Source organism: Typopeltis vanoorti, chromosome 15 (genome assembly GCF_054136105.1).
Source record: "Typopeltis vanoorti isolate ZY-2024b chromosome 15, IOZ_Tvanoo_1.0, whole genome shotgun sequence".
NCBI classification, from domain to species: domain Eukaryota; kingdom Metazoa; phylum Arthropoda; class Arachnida; order Uropygi; family Thelyphonidae; genus Typopeltis; species Typopeltis vanoorti.
Window position 1 is genome coordinate 349,245 of NC_143563.1, and position 14,519 is coordinate 363,763.

General features: G+C 35.0%; 1 protein-coding gene across 2 annotated transcripts in view; it reads left to right on the forward strand.

The window, feature by feature from the left end:
• Window positions 1-907: 907 nt before the first annotated feature.
• LOC150098289 (PIH1 domain-containing protein 1-like) overlaps window positions 908-14,519 on the forward strand; it is a 212,335-nt gene continuing 198,723 nt past the window's right edge. For both annotated transcript variants that reach the window (XM_090405512.1, XM_090405514.1), the window contains exons 1-2: window positions 908-1,044; window positions 13,983-14,141. In XM_090405512.1, the coding sequence (XP_090261638.1) occupies window positions 961-1,044; window positions 13,983-14,141 (243 nt within the window). In that variant the 5' untranslated portion in view covers window positions 908-960. The remainder of the gene's footprint in view (window positions 1,045-13,982; window positions 14,142-14,519) is intronic.

Consider the following 14,519-nt stretch of genomic DNA (forward strand, 5'->3'; position numbering starts at 1 on the left):
CAATGCTTCCTACTTCCTACAATGCACAATGACATAAGGAGCTTCTGTAACTGTGGTTTGTGGACATGAACATCATCACACATGACTGGCCTCCACAGAGCTCTGATCTCAACCCTATTGAGCATCTGTGGACGAACTTGAAAGTGAAGTAAGGTCAATTGATGTCCGCCCCACGGTCATCGCCGCAAATGGACTCTCTGTCGTGGCGATGACTGCAGCAATTCCACGGACATACTTTCCAGAAGCATACGATGAAAATCAATGGGAATTTTAGACCATTCTTCCTGTAAGCATGTAACTAGGTCCTGAACTGAATTACATAACTACAGAAAGAGTCCAAAATCCCCATTGATTTCCATGTTATGCTTATGGAAAGTATGTCGTTAGGATTGCTGCAGTCATTATTACCGCGATAGGGAGTTCTACATCGTATTAAGGTGGGTGCAAAGGCTGTTTGTTCCTCACACTATGGTGTCCGTTGACTTCTTTTCAGACTGTGTATACCGGATTCAAATCCGCCATGAACTCAGCTATCATGGATTAAAGGGATGGGAACTGGATGTTCCCCCTTTTGAAAATTTTTTTGGGAAAAAAGATTTTCACCTACTCCATTTAGATAATAAAAAGAAGAAAAAAACTTTAGAGGATTTTTATCTAATGAATGCTTCGTACATTAGAAGTCGGGACTATTAAGTTTTACCGTTTATCGGGGAAATCGTTGTACGTTTTTACATTCACTGTAAGCATTGTATATTAGGGAGGGAAAATTATCGTCATAAATGCTGGCCACTAAAATGTATGTAAAACTAGAAATAGTTTCGTCTTTTAAACACGGTTACTAAAATGTATTTTTATCCCCAAAGTCTGGTCGAATTTTGTGCCTCCACCTAACGTAGTTATTTAGAACTTCTAAAAATACATGTTGTGTTCGAAAGTGAGGCATCAATTCTAACGTGTAAAATGGAATTGTTAAATGATAAGAGAAATATTCTAGAGTTAAATAATAATGAAAACAATAAGCCTTTAGCGGAATTACTTCTAGAGGTTTGTTTAAGTTGCAATAATATTAAATGTGTAAATATTCTTTATACTGGCGGTGTCACTGCTGATTTGTAAATATAATGCATAAAATAAATATTAACAGAAGAGTACCACTGAGCTCTTTCAAAGGATAGGAAGTTAATAACATAACACATGCTATACCTAGAAAAATAAACGAATTATGAACTCCCTCTTCAAATTGGAGATTTGTATATTTGGTTTAAAGCTACTCTTCCGATCACTCATATATCTATCCCTTCCCCTGTAGTAGAGTCCTGCCTGAAAGTTATATAAAACTGTGGGGATAAGTATTTATGATTCATGAATAAATTCTTTCATGTAAAAAAATGATAGATCAGCATTGAAAAATCAAGTGTGATAATATATATCACAAAGTGCATATTTTTCCAGTATGAGAGAAATGCAGCAGTTTCCAGTGCTTCATTTCTCTCAAGTTTATATTCAGAATGCACTTTGTGCACCTGCATCCATAGTTGGCAAAACCACGGCATTTATACGGCTATCTCCTGTGATTCTGATTATTGTGCTTGAGTTCTGAGACCTTAGGGCATGTATAAAAAGAATCAACATTGGAGTTAGCAGTGCTGAGACCTGTGTATTGAAATCTTTGTAGCACTCAATTGTAATATCAACAAATTGTGTTTGGTGACCTATGGTTCTCCACATGGATTCTCCACTTTGTGGGAGTAGAAACCTGATTTGATACTCTCTCACCTTTAGCCATAAAGTTGTTTGAATAGTTTCTTGCTAGACAGTATTCAGACCAAATCTTTCTAGCAAAACAGCAAATATTCTGTTGTCAGCATAAAATTAGTGGTTTTAGGTTAGATTAGATCTTAATAACATAATAGTTATTCAAACCCAATATAAAAATAGTTTGGCTATTCAGAGTTTTTCAAGCTTATCACAAATTTAAGTTATTTTACACAGAACATGGAATATAATTTATCTAGAGTAATATCTTTGTTTTGTTCACATTTGTAATAAATGGATATACCATAGCCAGTATATATGTTTAGGTGTATATGTACCTCTCCCCTCATGGTGTAGCCATTACCTTTATCCAATTCTGCATCACTATTATAAAACATGAATAAGTTACTAAGACAGGACTTACCCTTTACAAAGCCATGATGCCCACTATAGAGTGTCACATCCCACCCACTGTTGTATTTCACCAACTTTTCCAATACTTTAACAATTACTCCCGATATATTAATTGATCTGTAGTTTGCTGCCTCTGTCTTAGAGCCACCTTTATGCAATTACTATCTTACCCTTTTCCACTCCCTTGGAACCATGCCAGAGCTGAGACTTGGATTGAACAACTTTGTCAGAGGCAATGCCAGTTCTCTTGCACATTCATGTGCTACACAGGCTGGTATTCCATCCAGTTCCACTGCTGTGTTCACATTCATATTTTTTAATATGCTGAACACCTCCTGTTCATATACCTCAATGTTGATATGCATCTCTGTAACATCAGCAACTGTAAAATCACCACCAGAATGATTCACCTTTGTGTTCCATGTTTCACTGCCACAAGTTAATGCTGGTAGGATGTGACTATTGAAAAGATGGACTCTTATTTCTATATCTATGTTTTGGTTGGTAATTGTTGATTTTATTTGGTTGAAGACCATCCAAGCAGCTCATTTTCTCCTTGCATTTCATTTGATATGTCATTATTCATTTTTATGGGCTGTCTGAGGTAGATGTAATCTTCAACTTTTTTGATGGTGTGGGATTCTAGAGTGATTATATAATCATATTCGTTTTTCATCCATCATGTTTTGCCTGGATGTATTTCCAATCCAATTTTTTGGCAGTTTTGGCTTATGTCATTCAGCATTGATTCTAAGAGTTTGGGGAAGTGAGATATTAATACCACATCATCGGCGAATAATAGAATATTTAACATTTCACCATCAATGTTTATTCCACCTTTCATGTCAGGTTTTTGAATGATGCTGTCCAGAGTAGATGTGGAGAGATTAGATGATAAGATATCACCCTAATGTACCCCTCTACTTAGTTAATTTTAATCGGGTGATTGAAAAGAGTGATATTTGTTGTGTCTTCTTTATAAATATATTTTATGAGCTGGATATGTGCTATTTCTACTCCTTGTTCTATTAAAGCTTGGAATACCGCATAATGTTCAACAATATCAAATGCCTTTTTAAAATTTATAAAAGAAAAAGTGGCATCTGACATTCTCTTCATCTTTCTATTAGATGAGTAATAGTTTGAATGTGGTCTATTGTCGAAAAGCTTTTCTTTGAAACCAGCCTTTTTGCAGCTATTTTCGTTGATGGAGGTTTGTATTCCATTTAGAATGATTAACAGAAGAGTACCACTCTTCTGTTAATCATTCTAATCACTCTGGCAAATATTTTATATATATGTAATAATAGACAGATGGGTCTGTAATTACTAATGGCTTCTTTATTACCTTTTTTATGCAGAATTATGGTCTTTGATGTTTTCCATCCAGTAGGTGCTTTCCTTAATTGTATACATCGAGTAAATCTTTCTGCTAGAAGAGTACTTGTCCACCCATTTTTAATTCATCAGATTTTATACCATCAGTTCCTGGTGATCAGTCAGTTTTCATATGGTGAATAGCCATTTTTACTTCTTCAGGTAGGATAAATGGTATTTCCAAATTTTCATCTAGTACTGGAGCAGTGACTACTTGTTTAGATGAATAAAGGTTCTCATAAAATTATTTTATTATTTTTTCCATTTCACCTCTGTTTGTATGCCTGTTTCTTTGATTGTCTATGAAGGCTGATGGTAGTGGCTGCTTTAGACTTATTTCTTTTTCTAAATTTTTTAGGCTACTGCAGAGCCTAGCTGCTTCTGCCAATTTTCCCATTCTATATATATATATATATATATATATATATATATTATAGTTGTCTGATATTCTGCCTCAGTTGTTTACAGATAATTTTATATTCTAAACAATCTTTTCCTGTATCTTTCAGTTTTCTTCTTTTCTGCAATAGTTCTATCATTCTTGCTGATAAGCGTTCCCTGGTCTCAGGAGAAAGGTCATAGGAGGCTCTTTCTTTGCAATTCAATAAGTGATTATTAAAATATGTTAAATCTTCGTCTATGTCTTTTTTTTTTTTTTAAATTTCCTGTTAGTTTCTTCCACTTTTTTTTCTAAATTCTTCTGAATTTATATGTTTTGAGCATTTTTTATGGTTGGACTGTTCTCATATGTGTTCTTCATTTTTTCTATGTATTTTGAGGGTGGCTCTTATTGAGCGGTGGTCTGAATGATTATCACAGTAGGTTTTTTCCAATGACTTCAACATTTTTTACTATTCTTTTGCAATTTGTTAGAATGAAATCAGTTTCATTTCTTGTCTCTCCATTTGGAGATTGTCAAGTCCATCTTTTTCTAGTTCTCTTTTTAAAAAAAAATTATAATGTAAAGCCGTTCTTCTTCAACAAATTCTACTAGGAGTTCACCTCATTCATCTCTTTCCCCTTTACCTCCATGGTCCAATGTATTTTTCTTCACTAGATCCTGTACCAATCTTTGCATTGAAATCTCCACACACTATAGTGCATGTTGTTTTCTTCTATAATGTTCTTTGTAGGTATTCATAGAAGTTTTCTATTGTTAGCTGTTGAAGCAGGTGCATAGACTACTATTATTTTTATTATTACTGATTCTCCTATTTTTAATTTTAGCGTTCCTAGTCATTCAGAATGGATTGTGCAGGAAATAATATTTTTAGTTAAGTTTCCTTTATGATGAAGCCAACTCCTTCAATTATCATTATCTGAAGCTCCCAAATATGGTCCCCATTGTTCCATTTTGCTGTTAATTCAGAGCTTCTTTGGGTTTCACAAATAGCAAGAACATCAAACTTTATATTTTGCAGTTCTCGAAACAGGAAATCAATATGGGAGTCTGAAGACAGGGTTCGAGTGTTAAAAGAACCAATAAATAGGATTGAATTTCCAGATGATAGTCTACCTTCCTTTGCGAGATTCTTAGTACCCCCTTCTCTTGCAGATTCTTCACCACTACCTTGGTAGGATTGCAAAGAGCCACACAGGACTGGGGACGTTTTTTCTTCTTCTACTTGCTGGCATCTTTACAGTGCTCTACAGCACTTCTGATCATGGTTCTGAAGTGCACCTTTGGTCCATGTTTTCTTATTCATTATTCAGAGTGACACACTTGGGCTTCCCTCATCCATCACCTGAGGGATGCATAGGGGTGTGGTCCCCCCCCCCCCCCCAAGATGCAAACATTATTAAAGAAAAAATTAAAGAGTTCATAAACAAGACCCAGACCTTTGAGTCTCAGTAGTAAACTGAAGAAAATATTGATTGATTCAGCTAGGGAGGGATGTTAAGTTTTTTACAAGTATTGAAAAATAACAGCTTAGGAAGTTAGGTCCTGGAAAAAAGACAGCTTACTAAAATTTGCTATAAAATAAGTTGGCAGATGCACTAAAACAATACAGAAAAAAGTAAGAGTGCTAAGCCCTGTGTAAAAGTGGCTAAACAAAAGTTGCAGGAAGATTTTGGTAAGAATATAGGAGATAAAGGTTGAGGATTTGTGGGTTGCAAAAATTGGTTGATAGGCGGAGGAGGGGAGATATGATTGAGACATTCAAATTACTGAAGGGTTTCTATAAAATTAATTCAGAAGATATTTTTGAGAACAGGGCTGGTTGTGGGAGGACTAGGGGACATCCATGGAAACTGGGCAAAAGTGTGGTTAGTAAAGGTGTTAGAGCTGGGTTCTTTACTTTTAGAGTAGTGAATGAGTGGAATGCGCTCCCTGAGTCTGTGGTGGATGCTGTGACAGTGAATGAGTTTAAGGCGAGGTATGATAGATACTGTATGAATGTCAAATAGTTGTGATGAATATTATTTGGGGCCTCCCTCGATGAGTCTAATGACTCCCTGGAGTTGCCCGTAATAATAGTAATAGTAATAATAAAAGTTTTGCAGTTGCTCAACTGCATAATCCAGAAGACCTGGTCAGGTGGTCAAATTCCAGATGACTGGAGTACAGCTCTTATAGTTCCCTAACTGTAGGGAAAAAAAAAAATCTGAATTTGAGAAGTAAAGAGGAATTTCTCTAATAAGTGTTCCAGGTAAGATTTATGCAGGTAAGCATACTTGAGAAGAGACTGAGAAAAATTGTGGAATAGTAATATCATGCCAAAAAGAGGTTGTCATGTTCTTACTTTATGACAAATAGTTGAGAATATAACAAGGATCTGTACTTAAGTTTTGTAGATCTGAAAAAGGTATGTGACAAGGTGCCCATGGAAAAGCTTTTCAAAACACTACAATTATAAATAAACGAAACATTATGCAGAGTAGTACATAATCTGTATTTAAGTTTTAAGTTAGTAATTAGAATTGAAGGAAATATAGGAAGATGGTTTGATGTAAAATCAGGTGTAAGACAAGGATGCACATTATCTCCATTCTTTTTATTCATCTATATAGATCACATCCTGCAAGAAAGTGACATTAAACCTGATATTAGAATCCAAGATATCAAACTTAACTTTTTGCTTGATGCAAATTATGTTATATTCCTAAACAGATCCAGTGCAAGTTTCCAAGATTCTCTGACTAAATTGAATAACAGCTGCAATGAATTTGGCATGAAAATCAGCAATAAAAAGACCAAACCTATCAAATAGGCTGGAACATAGAAAAATAAAACTTCAGCAGCATTTTCAATGGAAAACTTATAGAACAAGTAAAATATTTCATCAATTTAGGCACAATTTTTAGTGAAGATGTCAAATTAAATCTGAAAATAGACAATAGAATAAGGAAGGCTGGTATGGTGGGCAGCCAGTTGAATAAATTTATATCTCCTTCTCTCCCGTAGTCCTAAATGGACCATTGGGTCATTCATGGCTGGTAGGTGATATTCTTTGTTAGCCTCCTCCAATCATCTCGGTATCTTGTTCTTGATGTCAGTTGAGAAAGGGAAGAATTTGTCCATTTTTTGATGTTATCAGTCCATTTTAATCGAGGTCGGCCCCTAACCCTTGGTCCCGGAACGATTCCTTCTAGTGCATATTTTGGAATGCCATTAGCCCTTTCCACATGTCCAAACGATTTCATCTGTCTTCTTCTGATGACTGTCAGAATATTTTCCCTTCTTCTCCTGTCTATTGAATCAATCAGTTTTCAGACATTTTCATTGGTTTCGTGAGTGGTATAGGGAATTCTCAAAAGTCTTCTGTAAGTTTTCATTTCAAAAGACAGGAGTCTCCTCTCATCTTCCCTCAATAAAATCCAGGTCTCACAACCATACAAAAGGATAGAATTCACCAAGGTGTCAATTAGTCTTAGTCTGATTGTGATTGCTATTCTGTTATCTCCCCACACTGGTTTTAACTTCTGTAAGGCCACTGTTGCCTTAGCAATTCAGTATTTAATGTCAGTTTTTGAATGACCATCTTGACTCAACGTGCTTCCTAGATAAGTGAACTTGTTTACATTTTCAATTTGTTTATTGCCAATTTGTATCTTTAAGAATTCAATGTCTGATTTTGAGGTTATCATTATTTTTGTTTTTTGTAGGTTTATGTATAATCCACATTTTTTTAATGTTCTGAAAACGTGGCTAGTTATCTTTTGTAATTCTTCTTCACTTTCTGCCAGAAGATCAATATCGTCTGCAAAATGTAAGTTATTTATTCTTAGTCCACCAGATACTATTCCAGTGTCATATTCATGAAGAGCTTCATCTACGACATATTCCAGAAAACAGTTAAAAAGAAGAGGGGATAAGATGCATCCCTGTCTTCCCCCCCCCCTTTCTGCCCAGAATGGTTCACTGCTGTGTAATTTTTAATTTTAATTCTCATATCAGATGAGGAATAAAGACATTTAATAATCCTAATGATTATGTTGTCAATACCATAATGTTCTAAAATTTTCCATAATGCCTCATGCCATATTGAGTCAAAAGCTTTTTGAAGGTCTAAAAAGTTGTGACAGATTATTTTATTATGTTCTATGTATTTTTCGCCTAGTATGTGTATTGTAAAAATATAGTCGATTGTACTTCTGGAATTCCGGAAACCCGCTTGTTCATCTGATAGTTTGCTTTCTATTTTCTTTTCAATTCTTGACAATAGTATTTTTAACAGGATTTTGCTTGGATGACTAATAAAGCTTATTGTTCTGTAGTTGCGTGGTAAATGGGAAACAGCAATAAATGTAGTTTCCCATTTTAAGAATAGGTACAAGGACAGAAGTCTGCCAATCAGAAGGCCAAGTCTCTGTGTTCCATACGTCCTGGAATAAATTTAGCAAGGTGTCTATGATGATGTCACCTCTTTCGTGTATCAGTTCCATTGTAACACCATCAATTCCCAGTGATTTATATCTAATAAGAGAGAAATTAGCAAAAACACTAAACTAGCAGTATACATGACAATGTTCAAACGAGGTTTAAAATATGGATCCGAGAGTTGGGTTGGAAATAGATTAGAGACCACAAATATGAGAGTTCTGAGAAAAATTAGGGACCTGAATAGATGACATCATTGGCAGAATCATTAAAAATGAAGGCATTAGGAAGGAACTTGACATTGTTAGCATTAAAGAATGTGTGAGCCGAGCTCACCTGAGGCAGTATTGTCATTTTAAACAGATCTGATCCTGATGGCCAAATAGAAGCTGTCAGGTTCAGATCTTCACTTTACAACAAATAGTTGAGAAAGCATGGGAATATAACAAAGATCTGTATTTAAGTTTTGTCGATCTGGAAAAGGCATATGACAAGGTGCCAAGATAGAAGCTATTCAATATGCTACAGTTATATGGTGTCAATGGGGCATTATATCAAGCAATACTTAGTCTTTATTTGAGTTGTAAGTCAGTAGTTAGAATTGAAGGAAGTACAGGAAGATGGTTAAATGTGATGTGAGACAAGGATGTACATTGTCCCCTCTGTTGTTCATTATCTATATGGATCACATTATGAAGGAAAGTGGTATTAAACATGATATTGGAATTGGAGATGTTAATGTCAGCTCTTTGCTTTATGTGGACGATGTTATACTTCTAAATAAATCCACTACAAGTTTGCAAGATTCCCTGACTAAGTTGAATAACTGTTGTAATAGATATGGTATGAAGGTCGGCATTTAAAAGACAATGAAAATAGGTAGAAGTGTTGAAAATGTCAACTGTGTTGTGAACAGGGAACCTGTGGAACAAGTAAAACATCTCAGCTACTTAGGCATGATTTTTAGTGAAGATGGTAAATTAAATATGGAAATAGACAACAAAATCAACAAAGCTGGTATGGTAGGAAGTCAGTTGAATAAATTCATATGGAAGAAAAGAGAAATTAGTCCAAACAATAAATTAGCTATACAAGACAGTGTTAAAACCAGTTTTAACTTATGGATCTGGTAGCTGGGTTTGAAGTAAAACTTGACCAAAGACTAGAGACTGCAGATATGAGAGTCCTGAGAAAGATTAGAGGCGTAAACATATGGCGTCAATGGCAATATCATATTAAAAACGAGGATATTAGGAAAGAACTTGACATTGTCGACATCCAGGAATGTGTTAGCGGAGCTAATCTCAGGTGGTATGGTCACTTAAACAGAATGGGCGAGGAAAGATTAGCAAAACAAGTGTTCTCTGCCAGGTCGGCATGAAAATGACCCAGAGGAAGACCAAGATGTAGATGGATTGATACGGTACAAAGTGCCTTAGACGATAGAAATATAAGATCTGATAATGATAATATTGGAGTCTTGACAAGTAATAGACTGATTTGGAGGAAAATTGTAGATAGAAAGTTAGTAACGGTGTAAATTTTTCATGTAGTACTATCATATCCTGTACACTCCTAGAGGGTACATGTCAGGAATTTGATGATGATGACAAAATGTGAGAGGAAAGATTACAAAACAGATGTTTGTAATCTTTCCTGATGGCAGGAAAAAGACCCAGAGGTAGACCAAGTTCTACATGGATTGATTTAGTCAGAAATGTTCTAGAACAGCGCTTCCCAAACTGTGGGCCACGGCTCCCTTGGGGGCCGTAGGTTTTGTTGAGGGGGAGGGGCGTGAAATAATGAAAACAAATTTAAAATGTTTTAAGACTAAGTAGATTTTATTTTATTTTAAACGAAACGTAGTTAACTTTTATTATTTCTTTTTTGTTATTTTTTATATTTTAATGGAAAAATTTACGCATTGGTGTTGGTTCACAAACTTTGCTTCCTGCATATTTCGGCGCTTAATGAATATTAGTAAATATTGCTTATTCATATGTTTTCATTTCAAAGCAGTGATTAATTGTATTTACTTTGAATGCTCTCCAGGAAAGCTCCAAATCTTCCTGTCCCTTTCATCACGCATTCATAATCAGGGACTGTTGATATTGACTTTATATACATATCTAAACTCGTTTTATATTATCACTCTCATCCGAGCTAGTTTTCTGTTACCAATAAAAGTTTCGCATATACTTCACACATAAAAAAAAGCTTAAACAAGTTCATGTTGGGAGATAGTAACTTGCTTGCAGTGGTAAACAAACAGCCACTATACTGCAAAGGCAATAAAAACAAGTACTTTTATTATGGCAGTGAATAAGGTATGAGCAGTCTGTGTAATATATTTATCAACAAATAGTGCAATTAGAGACAACTGGGATAAAAACACACTAATTAATGAATCACATGGTCCTTCATACAGAACTATGCTGTATAGACTGAAACAAAACCATATGTTGCATGGGCAAACACAGTATCTAACTAAAAACTATTGTTATTAATTAGGTGTGTGTGTGTGAGTTCGATATCCCAAGGCAGCAATAAAATTCAACTGAACGTGTTAAAATTCGTAAAAGTGTTAAAACTAAGTAATATATATATATATATATATATATATATATATATATATATATATATATAATGAATGTTATGGCAGTTTACATATGGAATTCGGTTGAAGAGAGTTAGCATTTCAACTCAATTGTCAGCTATGCTTTTATCTTTCGGTTGCGCGATCTTTTGTTAATACCGCACCAATCATATGCACGTTTTAATAACCTGCCTTTGCTGTCTGTTTCGCGTTAGGCTTGATTACTGTAAAGGGAGAAAAGTCACAAAAGAGAAAAATGTTCCTGGTCCGAGGATTCCCTTATTCAGGTAATATTCACTAATTTCATGTTGTCAGTCTATGGTGTGCCATTATCGGTAAGTGGTGCTATTATTTGATCTATTCTACGTTAAAAAATTTAACCCTGAGATGGATAAGTGGCTGATAAAAAAATAAAAAAAATCCCGTGAACAATCAGAAGAAGCAGAAACAGACTCAAAAAAAAAAAAAAAAAAAAAAGGACAGTATTTCATATTTTACCAGAACAGCCCGCATCGTCTTCAGAACCAAACAGTAAGAGGCAAAAAATGTAATATATGCATTTGATTTTTGCAATATTCGCTGTGTATGTTTTGTATTGAATATAAATACAATAAATATTATAATAATATATCTCTATTACAATTTTTTTTGAGGGGGGGCCCATGAAATATTTTAATTTTTGCAAAGGGGGCCCTAACATCCAGAAGTTTGGGAAGCACTGCTCTAGAAGCACAAAATGTTAGATGCCTCAATATTGGAGTGCTGACAAGTAATAGGCTAATTTAGAGGAAAATTGTTGATAGGTGATTAAGGTGAACTTAATCGCGTAGTTCTCTCATACTAGCCCCGATATCCCTTCAGTATCAGGAAATTGATTATGAGAAATTGGTTGATAAGTAGAAAACAGAAAATGTGATAGAAACAAAAACTTTAGATTTTTTGTGGACTAATACAGAAGAAATTTTCCAGTATGTGTGTGTGTGGGTGGGTGTCCTTCCTGGAAATTGAACAATGGTGTGTGTGACTAGCAAGGATGTGAGAACTAGATTTTTTGTACAGAGAATGATGGATGGTTGGAATGGGTTGCAGAGTCAGTTGTTAGATGCCTTGTCAGGGAATGAGTTCAAAGTGAGGTATAACATATATTGTGCAAATGCTAGTTATTGCTTGGTGAAACGTTTAGAGCCTTCCTAGATGAGCTCATCAGACTCCATGAAAGCACCTGTTGATATTGTATTATTAATATTGTTATTATTATTACACAGATGCATTCATGGAGTCTGATGAGCCCATCTAGGAAGGCTCTAAACATTTCCAATTGCTATTGGAAACAATAGCAATTGCAAAAGAACCAGTAAGATGTAAATTGGAACTAAATGGACAGATATTGGAACAGGGTTCTAATTCTTTTACTTGAAATAAAAGAACGATCCCTGAAGTCCAATAAAATAATAAAATGTGAGCACTCTATGGAAAAATAAAGATCTAACAAAAGTTCATAATCATCATCAGTTTCTTTATATGTACCCCCAATGGGTGTTCAGGTTACTATGAGTGCATGATTATGTTTAATTTTATTAACCTCTATCCACATTTTTTCCTACAAATCAGTCTATTACTTGTCAGCATTCCAATATTGTCATATCTAGCATTTCGTTTTTCTAAGAACTTCTGACTGAATCGATCCACCTAGTCCTTGGTCTTTCTCTAGGTCTTTTTCCTGCCATCTTGGCATCAAACACCTGTTTTGCTAACCTTTCATCTCCTGTTCTATATACATGACCATACAACCATAGATTAGCCCTGCTCACACATTCTTGAATGCAAACAGTGTCAAGTTTCTTCCAAATATCTTCAGTTTTAATATGATTCTTCCACTGATGCAATTTTTCTATGGACTCTCATATGTGTGGTTTCTAATCTTTGGTCAAGTGCTTTATTTTTAACCCAACTTTGAGATTCATAATTAAACTTGGTTTGAACACTGTCTTGTATACTGCTGGTTTAAGGTTTTGGCTAATTTCTCTCTTGTTACATATAAATCACACACACACATATATATATTGGTGAAGATTTGGATGGAAATATTCAGTTGTTTGCAGATGATGCAAAGTTGGGACGAACCATGAAGAGTAGTGAAGATGTTGTGGCCTTACAAGAAGACTTGAATAAATTGAGTGATTGGGCACGGAAATGGGGATGTGAGTTCAATGTTGCAAAATGTAAGGTTTTAAAATTTGGAAAACAAAGATGGGATGCAGAATTTATGCTTCGTGAGGGATATATTGTTGGAAGTGGAAGAAATGAGAGATCTGGGGGTGATAGTGGATAAGGATCTGAAATTTAGGGGACACATAGCCATAATTGTGAAGGCAACACAAAGGCTTCTGGGAATGATGCGGAGGACTCTGACGTGTAGAAGTAGGGAGATTCTTGTTCCGTTGTATAAGGCTTTGATTAGGCCACACATGGACTATTGTGCCCAGATTTGATCACCTGGTTTTCAGAAAGATGATGAGATGTTGGAAAGGGTCCAAAGGCGACTAACTAAAGTAGTTTCTGACCTCTGGAATGTCGAGTATGAGGAAAGATTGAGAAGATGTAATTTGCAGAGTCTGGTGGACAGGAAGAAGAGGGGAGATATGATAGAGACCTATAAGTTGGTAAGGGGTTGTTATAGAATCAATGCTGGAGAAGTTCTACAGAAAATAGTGGGAGATCGGGGGAGAACTAGAGGTTATCCCTGGAAACTGTATAAAGAGGGTGTGAGAAGGGGAGTGAGAGGTGGGTTGTTTTCATGCAGAGTTGTGAATAATTGTAATGCCTTGCCTGAGAGTGTGGTGTTTGCAAGGAGTTTGAATGTGTTCAAGGCATGGTATGATGAGCTGTGTGTGATAAAAGGACCTCCCAGATGAGTCTTTGACTCCATGAGGTCTTTGGGTAATAATATATATATATATATATAATGTTAAATTTGAAATAAAAACTTGTACAGTAGTATAATTGTAAAATTTTCAGGCATCAGAAGAGCTAGATATGTATGCTAATCCCTATGCAGAGCAACCTCAACCAGATCCTTCCTCATATATAGCAGTTACTCCTTGGCCAGGTTTCTGCATTAAAACAAAAGAGGTAGATGGACAGAAAGTGTTCATAAATATATGCCATTGCAACGAGGTTTGTGCATCTTATTCTTTAGATTAATTTTTTTATTACATTGGATTCCAAAAATAAATAAATAAATAATAAAATAAATAAACTTTTGTTTTCTTATGTGTATTAAAATGTGTAGCTTTCATTGATTTTTTTAACACTTTTCTTTTGCATATACCAAAGTGACCTCAAAAGTTTTTGGAAATCGAACATGAAATCTGAACTAATTTAATCACTTAATAGTATTATCAAAATAAATCCTGCATATTGATGTTGCCTTGTGTTAAGCTGAAGGTTTATTTTTGTGCAGCTGATTTGCATGTTTAATGCTCTAGGAAATCGTTTAGGCTAGTCTACAAAATAGATTTATTTATGTATTTTGTTAGACATCTCTTTCCAGTT